The sequence below is a fragment of the Corvus kubaryi genome, unplaced genomic scaffold, assembly GCF_017639235.1.
Source record: "Corvus kubaryi isolate FWS band 111438036 unplaced genomic scaffold, C.kubaryi_AGA036_p1.0 split2-37374, whole genome shotgun sequence".
NCBI lineage: Eukaryota > Metazoa > Chordata > Aves > Passeriformes > Corvidae > Corvus > Corvus kubaryi.
Genome location: NW_024582082.1, coordinates 2293418 through 2311279, shown reverse-complemented (window position 1 = coordinate 2311279; position 17862 = coordinate 2293418). Strand labels below are relative to the sequence as shown.

Genomic DNA, 17862 nt, shown 5'->3' with positions numbered 1-17862 from the left:
TTGGTCAAACAAGCTGTCTTCATTTCCCACCCCAACTCAGTTCCCATCCCTGTCTCTGTCCAGGTTCCCAGTAAAAGCCTTAGTCACAGCTAAGTGACTGCAGCCGGAGGAGGCAGGTAGCAGAATGGGAAGTGCCCTTTCCATAAAGAAAGGCTTGTCGGAATAAGCCACATATCACAAATTCCTCCTAAAACACCCCAACTGTAACAGAAACAAATATCATATTGGCAATACCGTAATGTTTGCATTCACACACCAGCTGTTACTCTTTCCCATGGGGTCTTGTTTTTTAAAAGGCTGGTGGAGGACATTTTTGTTAAGCAACAAATCTAGCCTTATTTTCTATATTGGCTTATTTTCCTGTATTGGCTGTATATAATTTTCCTTGGAACATTAGATTTTAGTTATTTATTTTTTTAATATTTATGTGGTATATGTGCTAACACATAATGGATTCTCTTCCCACAATACTTTTGACAGGCTGACAATAAAGCGTGGTGCAGTCTAATTTAAAGCGATGCATACTTCTCTTATGGATTATTGGATTATCAGCTTTGGGTTTGTTAAACATTGTGTATGACTGAGTGCAGGAGTAATTGGCACACTAAATTTATGAATGACTGTTAATTAATAAACTTCTCTTACTGAAACTGAAATAGCAAAGCTATTTCTGGACTGGAAAAACTGGTGGATTTTTGGCCTCTAATAAATTGAACACATAGCACAAAGCGGGAGAGGAGAAAAGAAAAACATTGCGTAGAGTCAGTTCTGAGCAGGAATTACCGATTGTTTTTCTGTTTGGGTTTTTTGTTTTTGTATTTCAAAAATGATTGCAGTATATAAACCAATTTGATGTCATCCTTTCCCTGTAATTGAATTAAAGAATTTTCAAATATTCTTAAATGTTGATTTTGGGAAAATTAAAGTTCCAGAAATACCTTTTGGGTGCAATATGATGTAAACCCACATACGTCTGTGTATAATTTATAACATTACAAACCTTTGCATTAGAATCTGAGGTGACTGGTTTACTGGGGGTTTGAATGCCCCGGACTGTGACTGATGTGCTGGGAACCTGTCAGTGCTCACACGTGTCATGTGAAGCACAGGTGTGAGCAGGATCTGCAGGACGAGTGTGCATCAATTTCAGTGTTCAGGCACTTCAGAGGAGACCTGGACAGATGCTTCAGCACCAGGGCCATAGCAAATGCAAGCCTGGAAATACTTTATTTCTGTTATTAGATTTTCCTTTTGCTTTCTGGTGCTTGTGTTGTTTAGTCCTGTTTGTTTTTAGTTTTTTTTTTTTTTTTTTTAACCCAATGCTTCCCTGCTCTTTAACTAAGAGTTTATTGCACGTCCATTTGCTCCCTTTCAGCCCCCTCCACTGTGTCATGCAGGGTTGCAATACACTTGTGACTAAGATGAGAAAGGATGGCTCTGAAGTGCTGGTTGTTGGGCACTGCTTCTCAGAGATTGGTGATTTTAGTTGTTTCTAGAACTCATTTTTTGATTTACCTAACAAACATTTACTGCTTTGAATTCATGAGACAATCTTGCTGTTTCCGAATTTCTGTGGAATTACAGAAAAAAGTGGGGATATTCCAATTTTTATGCCTAGAAAGACTTTTGTGTTCAAAAGGAAAGAGAATGCTCACTCAAAGTCTGGCCAGTATCAGCAGGTCTGCTACTGTGCTTTGAAACAATAAGTGTTATGCCAGTGATTTTATGCAGATAACGGCTGTGTTTTCACATTAAACTACAAGATGAGACTTTGGCAAAACACAGAAGCAAGAGCCATGCAACTGAAATGAAGGCTGAGACTGATGAGCAAGTTCAGGTTGTGAAACAGGGCTTTTTTCCTCCAATTGCCTGTATCTCGTATCTCTCACTTGCTACAACAAGCTGCATTTTTCATTGAAATATAGAAGCTTCTACCTTCCAATATTTTTTTGTCCATTCAATAAAAGCACTGCAAGGGTAGATGGGCAAGGAACAATTCTTTAAGGCTAAAGCTGTTCCTTCTGCCTTAGCCTCAATGAGAAACTGAACACATCTAAACCAGAGTCAAAATACAGCTGGGTGATAATGAGCACAATCGGAAGAAGCTCCCCCCACCCCCTGTGGCTTTCTTTTAGATTCTGCAAAGAAAGAATCTTCAAAACAACATGAAAGGAAAAAAAAAAAAAGTTGGGACAGAAGGAGGTAATTCTTTGCTTTCAGTGATTTTAAACACAGCCAGCTGAGGATAGAGAGCGAGCCCTCAGAGGCAGACAGCGAAAGCATCCCACGGAACTCACCTGCAGTCTGAGGATGGGGAGGGGGCGAGGTGGGAATATTTACCCGGGCAAATTCAAGTGCAGCATTGCCAGCCGCCACTAGCTGTCACTTTGCAAGCAGCCGGGGTCGGTGTTGGTGTTTTCAGCACTGCGGTTAGCGAGATTGCGGTGCTAATTAAACGGAGTAACTCCCAGAGCCTCGGAGCGTCCCGAGCCCGGGGCTGTGCGAGCGCCAGCCCGGGGCACCGAGGGGAGGCGAAAGGGCAGCTCGGGGCAGGGCCCCGCCGCCGTGCCCAGGGGCTGTGCCCCGAGCTGCGCTGGGCACGGCGCTCAGCCCGGCCGCGCTCCTCCCGTAAAGCCGAGCCTTACCTGAAGAACACGATCGTCTCCCACACGTACACTCCGAGCGCGTTGACGTTGCACATTTTTCCAGCTCTCGCTGTTTTGTTGTGTTTTTTTTTTTTTTTTTTTTTTTTTTTTGTACTCCGTGAGGGGTGGGCCGGTGGGGTTGGCCAATAAAGTAACCGGGCACTTGGGGAGAAGCGGTGGGGGAAGCGAAACACCCCTGGCACGGGCGGGCGGCTCCGCTCAGCACCGCGGCCAGCGGCGGGCGGGCGGCCGCGCTCAGCACCCGGACAGCGCCCGGTGCGCGCCCGCTCAGCACCGCGGACAGCGGCGGCTCCGCTCCGCCGCTGCCTCGGCTCGTCCCTCCTCCGCCGGTGCCCCCGCCACCGCCACTGCAGTGCTGCTCGGGGCCGGAGCTCCGGGCTGCCCGCACGGAAGCCTCCCTTCAGCGGGATGCCGCTCCGGACATCAGGCTGGCGACAGGGGCGGACGCAGCGGGTGTAGGTTTGCCATCGGGGTGCTGGGGGTGAGATGGGAGAGGGGGACGACGACCCTCAACAACCCAGGGTTTAATCTCCGCTGCTGGCCGGGGTGTCTTCCTAATTACATCCACAGGAATTTGTCAGTGTGGAGCCGTGCTGCAGTCCCGGTTGTGTCTCTTTCCTGCCCGCCGTTTGGCTGCTGTTGATTCCTGCTTCCTGGGCTATTTTCCTCCCGAATAAGTTATTGCTGCTGTAGGGAAGGTGTCCCATTGCTCAGGGCTAGAGCGGAGGGGAGCGAAGGGGAAGTTGCTTGGGAAGCACTTCCATTGTGCTCGGAAAGAAAGTGGCTCAGTGTCCTCCTAAGGCATCTCATCTCCCCTCTGCCCTCTCTCCCCTGCTAGGACTCGCCAGATCTTGGGAGTTTCTTGCTGCATTAATTTACTAAACTAAAAAAAAAAAAAAAAAAAAGAGAGAGAGAGAAAAAAGAGGGGGAGGTGGAGAGAGGGAAGGCAGAGGGGAGGGGGTAACTCAGCCTCTCCACCATCCCAAGGCCCTCCTCTTAGCTGTGCTCATTGGTCTCAGGGCTGAAAAAACTACTCTAAGACGTGGTTGGATAAACGCATGTTGTTCAGCAGAGTCCGTTAACCTTTAAAGCGCTGATACGTTTTGGTTTATTTCAATTTTTTTAACTCAAATTGCTGTCTTTTTAAGAAGTCTCTGAAATCGTCTCCCTTGACAGGGCAAGCGAAACATGCCTTAAATCTGCATCTCGTGGAAGATCTGCTTGGCTGGCAGCTGCTATGTGTTGCTGTTGGCTTTTAAGGAACATCTCTGTGTTGTGGTTTTTTGTTGTTTAGCTTTGTTTTATTATTTTTTTCTTTTTCTATTTGTTTTATTTGATTGGGTTTTTTTGCCTTTTGCATTCCGTTTTTCAAAGAGCTTTGGCAAACACCAGGGCCATCAAGGCCAGGGCAGGTAAGGAGCATTCAGTGGTTTTTATCACAGCTCCAGCTGTGCTTGCAGGGTGCTGAGCTGGTGGTTGGGGTGGGGAGGATTGGGCTCCTTGGTCACTTTGTCAGCATGTCACTCAACTCGGCTTCTCATCAACTTCTGAGAATTGAAAACTTAGCCCTCCTAAATAATCCAGATTTTTTTTTTCCTTCTCTATTGTCCCGGTGTAATGGGATTATTCTTCTTTAAGTTCTGTTTTGTTTACTTGTCCTGTGCTTTGCAAAACTCCCCACGGCAAAGATTTGCTTTTAACCCCTGTTTAGCTGTCTTTAATCTGTTCAAGGACTCCTCCTATCCCACGTTGAAGGGTGGAGGAGGACTGCTTTCTCCACCACTACTGTAGCCCCTCTAGGCTAGGAAATAACTAAGTTTTTCTTCTCCCTTTGGGTTGCATCTCAAAGCACCTTACTGCCATACTGAAATTCACCTGATGTTCTCGATCTCCTGCTTTCTTTTTCTGCTTTGCTTTAAAGCAGTGTGTTTACTTAGTGAAGCAGACAAAGAAATATCCTTTGGGTTACCATTCAAAAGAAAAGAAAGACCTGCTTGGCTTCTAGCCACTGGTACAGTGGGAATTTAATCGGATTTACTCCAGCTCCTGGGTCTCGGTGTCTGGGTAGATTAATAACAGGCTCTGATTTCAACTCACGGAGATTCCTGGGGACGTGATTCCATGCAGCATTCCCTGCCTGCTGCTTGCTGGCTCCTCGGTGTACCTTCTCTCCTGATGTTTATCCCTACAAGGATGAGCCTCAGTCACTGTGCTTTTCCAGCCTCCTGTGTGCTGACAGACCAGAGGAGGAGCTCCAGACTGAGAGTGTTAACAGGACCCACACAGCAGGAAAGAAATGGTCTTTCCCTGACTTTTTACTGGGAAGCAGTACAAAGTGCAGGAAGCAGAACCATCTCTTGGCATCTGTGGGTTAAGTGTAGGGGCCGTCAGCCTTCTTGTTCCCTTAGAAATGGAAATGGGCTCTGTAGGAGATACGAATGTCTCTTGTGATATTTCCGCTGCTTGCAAGTTTGATCTTTATACCAAAGAAACCTGGACTTGTCTCCTCTTGTCCTCACTTGCTGTCCTTGCACTCCCTTGGGTTAGGGGAGCAGGGGGCTGTGCTTAAGATCAAAAAAGCAGATAAACCTGTGTGTATGTAGGACAAAGAGTCTTCTTGTTTGTTACTGCTGAAAGGTCTCAAAACTGCTTTTCCCAGCGAAAGAACTTCTCTGCATTGCTGTCATCTTTCCTAGTGGTGATGGTGACCAGGGGGCCCAAGGACTCTTCTGCTGATATTCAAATATTTCTTCCTACTGGAGAGGAACAGGAGCATTATTTGCTTTAACATCTGGGGAAATGGAGGCAAAGGCAGGTTTCAAGAGAGATTTGGAGCAGGTCTAGGCATCAAGATGATTTAGACCAGGGATTAAAACCAAAATAAGTGTGAGGTTAAAGGATATGAAAATAAATGTGAGGTTAAAGGATATGAGTTTTGCATGTCTTATCAGGAGGACCCCAAATGTACCCACATATTCTGCTTTATACTTTTGTCTATGCTGTCCTGTCTCCCTCCCTACCTACAGTGCCCTGTAGGTGCTACATGTCTTGGTCAGGCCTTGGTCAGGATGATTTCAGGTCCTTGGAATTCGCATCCTCTGATTTAACCCAGGTGATTCCAGAAACAGCCTCACTGACACCCATCGGTAATTTCTGTGTTTTGTAGCTCCCGATGTTCTCTCATCTGTAGATATCCATGATGAAGTTTCCCACGTTTGTTCTGTACCATGCCAGATATTTAGATTTTCTTTTGTTCTCCAAGAAGTTGAGGGCAGATAAACTGGAAATAGGTCTGGAGATTGAACAATGTCTGGATGTCAATTTTATCACTGTTACTTTAAGTCACCCTTGTCATCAGGTACTTCTCTCCCTTGGTCTGTCCGGGCTTGCTCTTAGATCGGGTTTTAGCTTTCTGCTTGGTTTTGCTGCAGTGGTTTGTGATTTATTTTTTTAGGGGAAAGGTTCCCTTGCCAGGTCGGCTGTTTTTCAAGCAGAGTCCAAATGGTTTTGAAAGGCATTTGTCTTTCTCTGGTGGCACTTGTACAAATTACAGAGTTGAAGATAACTTATCGTGATGTCAAATGAGCCTCTTAAAATTAGAATTACCTGCTGTGTGTTCATCTTGTTTTTAGTTTCAAAGTAGACGAATCTTGTAAAACTCGCTTGTAGGTGAAATTGTCTGGGAAGATTCTTTGTCATCTTCTCTCTGGGCTGTGAGTGATGGATTGTCTTCAATATACCACAAAGATAATGGTTTTAATTTATTTTTCAGCACTGAACTAGAACTTGAGATCATCTGCAGGGAAGGGTGTGCATGAGGACTGATAAAAGTCAGGGAGGAATATCTGTTTCTCCAATTTCCTTCATGTGGTTCCTCTCTGATCCTTTCCCTTTGAACAATGCACATGAAATTCTTCTCTGTGAAGAAAACTATTCTTCCTGGTAGGCTGTGGCTTCATTTTGTTTTTGATAGTTGATAGAATTGCTTAAAGACAAGGAGAACATGGAAGGCCTTGGAAATCACTCTGTGCTGAGGTGAATATGCTCTCTATGCTGAGAATTAACCTAAAGATTCATTCACAACTGCAAGTTGATTTCATTCCTGATCTGTTTTCCATCTCTGGATTTCATAGCAGGTAGAGTAGTTTATAGTTTCTTTTGCTTGCCTTTTTAAAATTCAAAATCTGGTAATAAATTCATCATGGTGATAAACTCCTTCAGGCTGACCATAGGCTGCCTTCTTTTCCCAGATAAATGACAGGATTTTTGGTGAAGAGGTGGCCTGCACAGCAGTGAAGTACACTCAGCATTATCTTGGGAATACTAAATCCATTATTCTCAGTTTGTTCTTTGGAGAATAGCTAATGAGGAAACAGAGCCCCAAGAACTTGAATTGTGCTTCCCAAGGCAGAGATTCAAATTGCTACAGCAGCACTACTTGCCTTTTTGACACTGAACATATGAAAAACAAATTTTAAATTAGAATTAAGTTCACAGAATTTTACAAAGGGTTCCATCAAGTAATTTCCTATTCAGCTGATTTCCATGTCGAGTAAGATATTTCTATGCAAGATGGTTCAAGTAAATACAATTTTCTTAGAAACTTGAGAACCTGGGATTCTTTTTTTTTCTGAAGAAAATAATTGCTGGTAAAATAACACCATAGAGTGTTTCTGTAATAATTTATAAAGTGTTTAGTCAAGATTCTTTACTTAAAAGATGTACAGATGAAAGAATTCACTGGAACTAACATAAAGGTCCGTCTTCCACTACTTTTGGAGATATCCAGTCTAAAATTATTTAAAAAATTGAACTCTGATGAAAAGTTTGATAAATTCTCTTTTGCTATGCATTGACTCTTTGGAAAACCAGCACTGGAGTGTCTTGCATATGAATTCAGCAGAACTTGCAGCCTAAGGTTGGAAGGCTTTGAGTGATGGAGGTGAAGGATTTGTGGAGTAGGTGATTGATATTTTTGACTGAAATTCAGAACAAATATCACTGTTGATGGTCTATTACGCCACATATTTTAAAAATTACAGGTCTAACTGTATTTGAGGCTTAGCCCTACAACTTTCTCTGCAGACACAGCAGTTCCATGGATTGTCCTTGACCTTCCCACTCCTGGGCAGTTTCTCTAGACACAGAGAGCAGGAACTGATTTCTCATCTCTGGAAACATGGGCCCTGTGAGCCTGGTGATATCCTGTGATCACAGACTCGTTGGAAGGGGAGTGGAGCCCTGGGCTAGGATGACTTCATGACACACTAAAAGTTTGCAGGAGGCCAAGTGAAGATCTTGCTGAGTGCAACATGATCCAAACGTATGTTTGCCCTCCTATGATCCAGGTGAAGGCAGTAATCCCTGAGGAAGAGGAAATAAAGAAGAATGGATGGTTGTTTCCCCCCAGGAGTGCTGAGTTATTAATAAATTTCCATGTCTCATATGTCACATAATGACACTTGAGCTGTGAGCAGTCTTGCTGGGCATCACAGGCTTGTCACGGTTATGATTTATGTAGTGTCTTGTAGTAAGAAAGCAGCATGGATCTCGTAGCCCTACAAAAATCACACTGCTAGAATCACTGTGCAGTGCTAAAATAAAATTATACTTCCACTAGAAGCTAGATTTGAATGTCTTAGGTTAATTGTTTCTGACCCGTACAGAACAATTACCAGGCAATTCCAGACAATTCAGAAGCACTATTTCTTTCAGTGATCTTGACCAATAAAACTTTTTTGGTTACATTGCTGTGTGAATGAAAAAGAAGCCAAAGTTACTTTTACAGCCAATCTTGCCAGAACTTATTGGGTGTTGAGCATCTGCAGTTTTTGGAAATATTCTCTTGGCTTTTAGAGTTGTGAAACCCATTGCTCTTGCCTTAGCTGCCCTCAAGTGCTGTAGGAAATTGAACTTTTCTACCCTTTATCTTGCTCTTAAATGAAAGAAACCCTCTGTTTATTTTGATGTGAGCAGGCACCAGGTTTTGCAGAGGTATAGAAGAACACAGGGCAGACGTAGAGCTATTCACATTACCCTCTTCATTCCTGTTGTCTTGGAATAAAACCAAGCAAAACAACAATCAATCAATAAAAAAACCCCCACACCTCTCAAAAAAACCCAAACCAAAACCCAACCCAAAACCAAACCAAAAAGACATAGGGAAGAGAAAGATGGGAAATAAATAGAAACAAATACATTAAATATTTTCATTGTTTCACTTGTCTTGTGAATTCTATAGAGTGTATGTGGGAAATGCCAAGAAGTGGAACCCTTTGGAGGAAAAGTTTGACTGCAAAGGACAGACTTGGAAAGGAAATTGAGAGACAACAGCCAGTGATGCTGGAGAGGCCCCTCAGTGTCCAAGTGCTTAGATACTGGAGCATCCTCTTACATGCCCCAATTCACTCACAGGACCAAGCAGCAAAATTTATCTTCTGGAGTGAAAGATACAATCTGCATATTTTTGATTATTATTAGTAGTATTTTTCAAGCTTTTGGCAATAGAAATATTTGCATGTGAGACATCTAAAGGATAAAAAGAAGCCTTGTAGGATCCCTCCTCTTTTAAACATTGCAAAGGGTTTGATCCTCCATCCATTTTAATGAAGCCTTTTGGCTTTGAGGGAGAGGTATGGGACTGCTCTTGTTAAGGATCTCAGATGAGAGGGTGGGTTTTGCATTTTGTGAGGAAAAGACAGGGCTTTTCACCCACCTGAGGTGCCTTCAGGCTTGATAGCACTACTGAGATGTCATGTATCAGTAGGCACTCCCCTCTGGCAGAATGTGTTTCTTCCTTCAGTATCACGGTGCTCTTGATTTGTCCAAGTCAGTTATTTTACTCATGTGGAGTGGCAGCTCTGGCTGCTTCATTGCCATCCAAAGCAATCCTGCCATCCCTAGTGGGGTAAGCAGGGATTTGAAGAGGTCATTAGGCAAAGGATTTTTACCCAGCTGTATTTTATTTTATTGTTTAAAACTGTGGCCCTGTGGACTTGCAGAAATTTCCCTGAGCATCACTCAGTTGAGCTACTTGCTTGGTCTTCATAAAAACATCTCGTTTTTGCTCCTGTACTTCAGGCAGAGAGAGCTGATGTAGGGCTGGGTCAGTAAGGACACTTCTGCATTAGGTTTACTGGTAACTGTTTCTGAAAGTGCTCGAGGGAGGTGAAAGGTGCCATTTGAAAATCTCAGCTGGGCTGTGTGAGTTGAGATGCTGACCTCACCTAAAATCCTTGCGTCAGGTGCGGCACCTCATGCCTCAGGTGAAAGAGAACAGAGAATTTAGCACATTTGCTAAGTTGCTTGCTATTGCCTTGGGCTATGTATTTCTTTGCAGCTCGATGAGCTAAACCCTGTGACAGGTTCGGGGCCTCTTTCATGCCCTCCCTCAGCCCAGTGTTTGCCCAGGGCTTGGACAAAATTCCCCCCATGCCACCCCCAGGGGGGTTGCAAAGTTTGTTCAGTGAGCTCTGAGTCCAACATTTTGTCTGATACAACTGATTACCAGCTGGAGAAGGCGATTAGCTTGGGCCACTCATTGGGTTCAGCGAAGGGAATTTGGCAGCTCTTAGTGCTGACTTACCCTCTGCCAAATGTGAATGGAGGGAATGCTGCTCTGTGAGGCCTTCACAAGCTCTGCTTGGTCATAGCACTTGGTAAAGCTCCTCCTCGAAATGACTGCCACCATTAGTGAATGGAATGCCTTGACTTTCCAAAGATGTTAATGATCAATGTCCTTCCTCTTGCACAGTGAGAATTCTTACGGGTGTATGTTGGAGAATCTTAGATCACAATTCTTTTTGCTCTAGCTGCAAGATTGCTTTTTCTGCCAGAGCCAAAATTCTCTTCCCTCTTCAAAATATTTAAATTGTGATAGGTTCTAATGACTCTCCAGGCCGACAGCTTCTGTGTCTGCAGTTCAGCTGACACAAAACCAAGGTGCTACTGCTTGCAAGTTTTGCAGCATTGCTCTGTTGCTGCCTTTACGTGCTGTGTGCTGGCAAAGCCCAACCTTGCAAAGCCTTTGCAAATCCCTGCAAGCATCAGTGGCCTGTATTTATTGAAAGGAATGGAAGCAAAAAACTCAGGATGTAAGCAGAATGGAATTTTTTTTTTTTTTGTAAAAATACACTAGCTCTGATATTTTTTTTCTCCCCAAGCATCAATAAAATTTTTTATAGCAAGAAGCTGAGTGTTACCATGCATTTTTCCTTTGGACAAATCAAAGAAAAGAATCTCCAGCCTGTTCATCATGCTGCACCACGTTGGCATTTTTGTCTTCTATAGCTTTCCCTCCCCATGAAAACAGTTCTCTACCAAGGCAATTGAACTGAACAGAAGTGATTTATGTAGTCTGTGCAAAGAGAAAAGGCTTTGTTAGGTTTCAGGGAAGACATGGAAACACTGGGGGTGAGAAACAGCTTGGCTGAGACATGGGAATCACAATCCTCTCATTAAATCTCCATGCCTATGACCAGACGTGGCCTCACTTTGCATTTGCTGCCTGATTACCGAGTCTATGAAGCTGCCGTCTGGAAACAAAAAGCAGTAAATCAAATCAATGGGCAGCTTTCAAAGGGGACTGGAGGGGCCTGTGCTGCCGTGTTCTCCTTTGGCTCATTGTCTGAATGTGGCAGACACCAAAACCTGCCCCTGCACGTTTCTGCTTGCACGTGGAAGTGCAAATAGAACTCAACTTTTAACTCTTCATGTCATGCTGTCATGGTCTAGGAGAGACTTTTCCTCATGGAAATAAATCTTCCCTTCTCCTCCCAGATGACTGATTCATGGGAAAAACAGTCCCTTCAGCTGGTAGAGAATTTTATTTTGACTTTGTGGGCTGGGATAGGGAGAGTAAAGGAGGGAGTAGCCTTGGTTTGAAGCAGTTTAATTCAATATTAGGGAGAAACAGAAATTTGGAGACAATTACCTGACTCCTGTGTGGACAAAAACACTGGAGATACTTCTGGTATTGCACTCTTTGTACTCACAGTATTTTAAGTGGAAGAACTCTGCCAAAGAGCCAGAGCTTGGTTACTGAACTAAATTTTGGAGAGCTTTATTGCATAGGCATGAGCTATTCTGATGTACTTCTCTTGGTATTTGAGAGGTGGCTGAGTTGTCTGTGAAGGAATCACCAAAATATTATAACATACATATATATATATATACATACATATAAAACCCACCTACATTTGCATATATATATATGCATATATATATATACACACACAGACACGTAGACACGTGTTTTTTTGTACCTCCAAGCTATTCTCTGAGACTCACAGGCAAAGTACCTTCACGTCTGAGCTGTGCCACACGTCCTGTCTCAAGGATATTCATACTCATTCCCAGGAATATCAGAGAATTTCCAAAGTCTCTTTCTCCCACATAAAAGGGACAACCATCTCTTTAGGAAAACTTCATGGTTCCTGGGCTTTTAAACAGGAAAATACTCCTGTTCTAAAGTCTGTGAATTGAAGCTGTGTCCAACTTGTTGAATTCCTCTGGGCAACTCTTTGGATAAAGAACTGACCTTGAGATTTGAAGCACTTCAGGGCTTCCAGAGGTGACCTGCCAGAGTAATTACTTTATCCCAAATTCAAATAGTCTCCAGGTCCTGGAGCTGGGCTACTTCTCATTTAGCTGATGTTCCTCAAAAATCTAGGGAAGCCTGGAAAAGTCTCTTGCAAGTCTCAGCATTCAAAAAAGCTCCAAAATCTTGGATATGAGAACTTGAAGACAGTGTAGATTTCATCTGGCTTAGTCTTTGCTCTCCCAAAGATGTGCTCAAGAAGTTGTCCAGTCACAGGGGAGCAGAAAGTTCTGAGAACTTCTATGAGCTTACAGGAAATGAGGCTTTCCAACGACCCACAGCTTGGCTGAGGTTGGACAGGTCTCACTGGAAGTGTAAGAGAAACATCTCGCAGCCCTCTGGATCTAACTCTTCACTCAGAATTGCTGGGAACAGGTTAGTGCCTATATAAATTATAGAGAACATGCTTTTTTTTAACACTGGCAAAATGCCATCTTTTCCTCAGAAAGTCTGCACTATTTTGGTGGAAGGCTGAGGAGGAATCCAGTATGAAATTGCCATAACAGAAGGTGGACAAAGTACTAAATGAAACAGGGTGTGGACTTTGGGAATCTGACATGTAGGCTCTGCTCCTGGCACTGGGTGGTGTGATGTATTTATTGTCTAATAAATTCCAGTTGACATTACACCAGCTATCCACAGAGGGTGTGCCTATACTCCTGGATAAAACCTGGGACCTCTGGGACCTTGTCTGTTAAACAGTTTGTTGGCCCAGTAAACTGGCTCACGTGGCAGTGCTGGATGTTAGAAATCAATACAGCTGCTCTTGCCTTGTCCTAGCACAGGAAGGGAAAGCTCCAGGGACTGATTAAGTTCTCTTTGCTGAAAAAGCTGCTGCATCCTGAAACATTTTAAATAAATGCCATGCGTCTACAGGTAGTTCTGCATTTAATTCAGATTTTGTAAGTGGTTTGTTGTACACTAAATAAGTGAAACTTGATTATAAATAGCTTATTCACTGTAAACACACATCTTATTTAATGGATTGTACATCTCATCGTGCTACTGTTTCTTAATTAGTACGGTGAGCTGTCATAGTGAATTGTCTTTGGCCAGGCTTTCGTGGTGCTGTTGTGACTAAATTCAGTTATCCATTTACCACCACAGCCCCAGAAACAGTCATTTACTTATGAAATGTTTTAATAAGCTGGATAGCATTCTTGGTCCTTTTCACTTGGCTTGACAGGCTCAAAGATGTTTTACTTCATGTCCAAAGCCCTCAGTGGCATCAGCTGGCCAGACTGCCCCGTGGGGCTGGTGCTCTGAGGAAGGAGAAGCTCAGCTGTCTCTGGGAAAGGCACAAGTGAGGTGCATGTGGAGAGTGTTTGACAGATTGCCAGATTTGTAGGAGCCCAAAGACTCTGAACACCTCTTGCTCTTTTGGGCTTGTGTTAATGAGGAGTCAGAGCGAGGGCTTGGAGAAGTTTGGCTGTGGTGGTGGCCGGGTTTGTGTGTGGTGCTGCGAGTGTGGCACTTCTGCCAGCCCTGGTGATGGTGAGTGCAAGTGACACATGTCTGATGAGTCAGGTCTGTCCCTATGTGCCCCTTAAGGATTCAGGACTAAAATATCACTGAAAACCCATTTGGGAAGGGAACTAGAGCTGCCTCAGGGCCGACATGTGTGTTTCTTTCCATGTTTTGTTCCCAGAACCAAACTGGAAGGGTCATGCAATTGGGAATGTGCCAACACCTCACACTTACATGTCTGTGTAAGTCTATGTCTGCTATTTTATGTGCCTGTGTTTCTCTCTGAGCAACAACAACCCCCTTCCCCAAAGAAATCAAGGGAGAGTCTGTTGGTTTATGCTGCCCTGTAAATGATTTAGGTGAAACTTCATGCACACAACTTGTGTGGTTACCAATTACCATTCCCAGAGGAGGAGCAGAAGGAGGGAGAAAAGGGGAACTTGCCTCGTCGGTATGATGGGAGTTAATAATCAGTTTAATTCACAGTCTCCAGCTCTTCAAAGGAGTTGCTAATAAGTGTTTGTCTTCTCTTTCCCTCCCACTCCTTTCCCCTTAGGAGCTAGTGAGAGACATAGCACTGATCACAGAAGGAAAATTGTAAAGGAGAGAAGAAATCCCCAGTGGAAACTCTTTAATGTGCCTCTGGAAAGGCCAATTTGTGTTAATAGGACAAAACTGTAACGTTTAATATTAATTATAGGGATTGGGGGAGGAGCATGTGAAGGATGGAGGCAGAGAACAGACTGGAGGGGAGGAGAGATCCCATTGCAACAGTTTGTTGCTGCAGCAGGAAACAGAGCAGCCAGATGAGCTCTGTTTTTTCCATCAGTGAGGGAAGGTTTGTCTGTACCAACTACCAGCTGAATTCTGCTACCAGCAAAGAAGCTTCACGTGTTGCAGACAGACCCAGGTCCTGTGTCTATCCCAGATGCACTCGTTGGACATTGCTGAGTTCAGGCAGGGCGTGTAAAAGATGAGGAAAAGTGTGTGGATTGGATTTCATGGCACAGAAATCCTGTTCACTTGGGCTCTAGAGTACCCCCCAACACCTACAACCTTGCCAAGGACAGGGACTTTCCCCCTCTCTGAGGAGTCCCCCTCCAAAATTTATAGCTGGGAATTATGGGCAGAGAGCAAAGGGGGAGGAACGTTCTGAGGGCAGCAGTGACTTGTCTTGCATGCCTGAATTAATGCAGCCCTATCAGTTTCAGCTCTTGCTTCTGCTGCTCATCTGAGCACTGCATTTGGCTCCCATTTCTTCCCTCCAAAGTGTGATAAAAAGGCGATAGGAGATTTAATTTCCAGAAAGGGACACCCAGGCAGGCAACAGGATGCCAGCTGTTGGGTAGATTAATGTGGGAAGTTTTCTTATCAGATGTTTAGAGTCTCTGTTACAGATAAGCAATGTCTCTTAAAAAATAAAAATACATATAAATGCTCCTTTGCCAATGAAGCATCTTGGTGATGTTTCTTTACAAGCAGGATGAACATGAGCTGGATTTCATCTGACCTTTAAATTACCTCTATTTTATCAGTTCCATTTCATCAGCAGCTCTTTAGAGAATGAGCCCCTACTTGGAATTAATAGATTCCTTCTTTGCAGAAAGCTGACACAGGCCTGTGAATAGCCCAGCCAGAGTGTGCTGTTCCAGAAGAGATCACATCTGGAGAGAGGAGCACACTGACACATGGGAAGGGTGCTTGGTAGGGTTGTCTTTGCCTTGATAAGCTCATGTTCCTTATAGGAGGAAGTTCATCACAGGCAAAAAGTGACAGTGGCATAAAATCCTAATTCCATTTTCTCTTTGTTCTGCCAGACCTGTGGGGGCAGAAGACAGATTATCTCCTTAACATCCAAGAATCAAAGAAAATAACTTCTGTAATTCTGGAGATAGAAATCAAGTTACTGGGTGTGTGAAGGGGTTGGATTGGGGGATGGTTAGGGGACGACACTGGGGATTTTTTTGGTTTCTGTGGTGCCTAGTGCTGACTGACTTTTGTTACACCTTCCTGAGGCTGACCTTCTCAGCAAAGGCCACCAGCCAAGGGCAGCTCTTGCAGTGGAGTGGTTTCCTGGGGAGGAGCACAGGGTATGCTGGGCCTCCATCCCTCTCACATCTTGGTCTGCCTCTTGCTGGCACCATCTATGGGACAGAAACAGACCTCAGAAAACACAGAGGATTTCCCATTCCCCTCATACAGCTGCTCATATCCAAGCCATCATGGTAAAGGCAGTTTTAATTTCACAGACAGATTGTGTCCAGGGGTGAAATGATGCAGAGAAGCTCACAAAGCTCAAACCTGCTTTTCTGGCCACAGAGGAGCTGGGGGTACGTTCTGTGCTTGTGGTGGTGCTAAACTTCAGCAGTTTGCTAAGGGACAGCTCCCGGGACCTGTAGGATACAAAAAGGATGTGAGAGGCAGGTATGAGTTTCCAGCAAAAGGTTGTTTCATATTTAGCTGGATTCTTCTTCTGAGTGACCTTTTGGGGTGTGATTAATCTCTGGGCTATGCATGCAGAGATGGGTTTTGTTGTCTAGACTGTGCATTGTCATATCAGTTTCTGGCAGTCTCATCTGCATACAAGTTAAACATTCTTTTTCACAGTTGTACTATTAGAAAACTCCAGAGTGAATCATGGTCATAATGTCCTGTATTGTCTTCCATAGTCATTTTCAGGTTGATCCATACAGGATGTCACCTCTCTGATTGTTCTTCCCTCCCTGCATCACCTTTAGGGCTGCTTCAAACAAAGACACTCCTGCATTTGGTGAGGAAGACGGAATTTTATGATGGAGAAATAGGCTGTTGATAGTAGTTAATCTCCTTGTTTAAAGAAAAAAGACCCATTTCATCTCCTAATTTAATGATAAATTGCAGTGATTCATCAGGGAAGGAGGGTTTATTAATAGAGAGGATAATAAATGGGCTGCAGAGAGATATGGAAAAATAGTTTTGTCAAATAAGGGACTTAGGGGGAAAAAATACAGAGCATGAAGATAGAAATGGAATCTTCAGAATCATTGGTACCTCTCTGTACCTCACACATCACCTCAAGGACCTTCCCTCCTTGTCTCAGACTTGCTGCTTTAGGTTAAACTCAGACTCTAAATGACCCAGAAATGGGAATACCTACAGACCTGTAGGTATCCAGATCCAGAACAGGCATGAAAATATTCTAGGAATATTCTGAGGGGAACTGGAGCTGTCTATGAATTTGGGTTGAACTCAGGGAATTGTTTCTGACACAACTTCCAACTGTAAGATGAAAAATACAAAATACTTTTTTTTTTTTTTTAATAGAAAATGGGTTTTGGAATTCCAGGGTTTGGTATTCACTTTGCAGAGACACTGTAGGCAAAGCCACCCATGTAGTGATTTCCCTTCAGTACCATGAGATGGGATTCTTCTTAGGTTTGGGTTAATAGTAACTAAAGTGTGACATCCGGCCCTGCAAATGCTGATTAAGTTTGCTGGGGACAAAAACTGGGGATGAGACTTTTCAAAAAGTCACAAAGTCCTTGTTAGGAAAGTTTGCTTAGGAGTGAAGTTCTTATCTCTCCAAATAGAGGGGAAAGTAAATCCCCATGTCCCTTTTCCTGGCAGGGCTTTTATTGAACAAGGGACAGGCAGAAGCTGTTGATCTTTTGAGAACAGCTATCCCTTCCTGTCCTTTGCTTCTCTCAGGGGAGACTGAGGTAGAACATATTTCCTGCAGGGCACTTGAAAGATTTCATTTGGACAGATAAATGAGAAGCTTTAAAGTTTTGTTTTGGTGAACAACAACAAAAAAAAAAAGTAGCATTTGGATCAGATTTTTGTGGGTTTTTTTCCCATTTGGGCCAGCAGCCAAACTGGTTCTTCAGCGTTCAGCTGCTTTCCAGCCCTCAGAGCTAGTTCTGACCAGGCAGGCTGGAATAGCCCAGCGTTTCTGCCTGCCACGCCTGTGAACTGGGTGATCCTCCTGATGCTCGTTAACAAACAGTTATTAATCATGCTTGCTTTCCACCTCCATTGAAAGAAGAAAAGGGTTGGGAGGTGCAATACTCGGCTTCTCTTTGCCTCGGAGGAGAGGAGAATATGGGTCAGGGAGAGGCATCACCTGCTGTGGCAGGGGATTGCTACCGATGT

General features: G+C 43.9%; 1 protein-coding gene and 1 long non-coding RNA gene across 4 annotated transcripts in view; one reads left to right on the top strand and one right to left on the bottom strand.

The window, feature by feature from the left end:
- LOC121658155 (glycine receptor subunit alpha-1) overlaps positions 1 to 3575 on the bottom strand; it is a 39532-nt gene extending 35957 nt beyond the window's left edge. The window contains exon 1 of one of the 2 annotated variants that reach the window (XM_042014693.1): positions 2646 to 3575. In XM_042014693.1, the coding sequence (XP_041870627.1) occupies positions 2646 to 2701 (56 nt within the window). In that variant the 5' untranslated portion in view covers positions 2702 to 3575. The remainder of the gene's footprint in view (positions 1 to 2645) is intronic. The other variant, XM_042014694.1, reaches the window with a different exon arrangement.
- A 106-nt stretch (positions 3576 to 3681) lies between these two features.
- Positions 3682 to 17862, top strand: part of LOC121658157 — a 171170-nt gene continuing 156989 nt past the window's right edge. Inside the window, exon 1 of one of the 2 annotated variants that reach the window (XR_006013852.1) lies at positions 3682 to 4078. This is a non-coding gene — a long non-coding RNA (uncharacterized LOC121658157). The remainder of the gene's footprint in view (positions 4079 to 17862) is intronic. The other variant, XR_006013853.1, reaches the window with a different exon arrangement.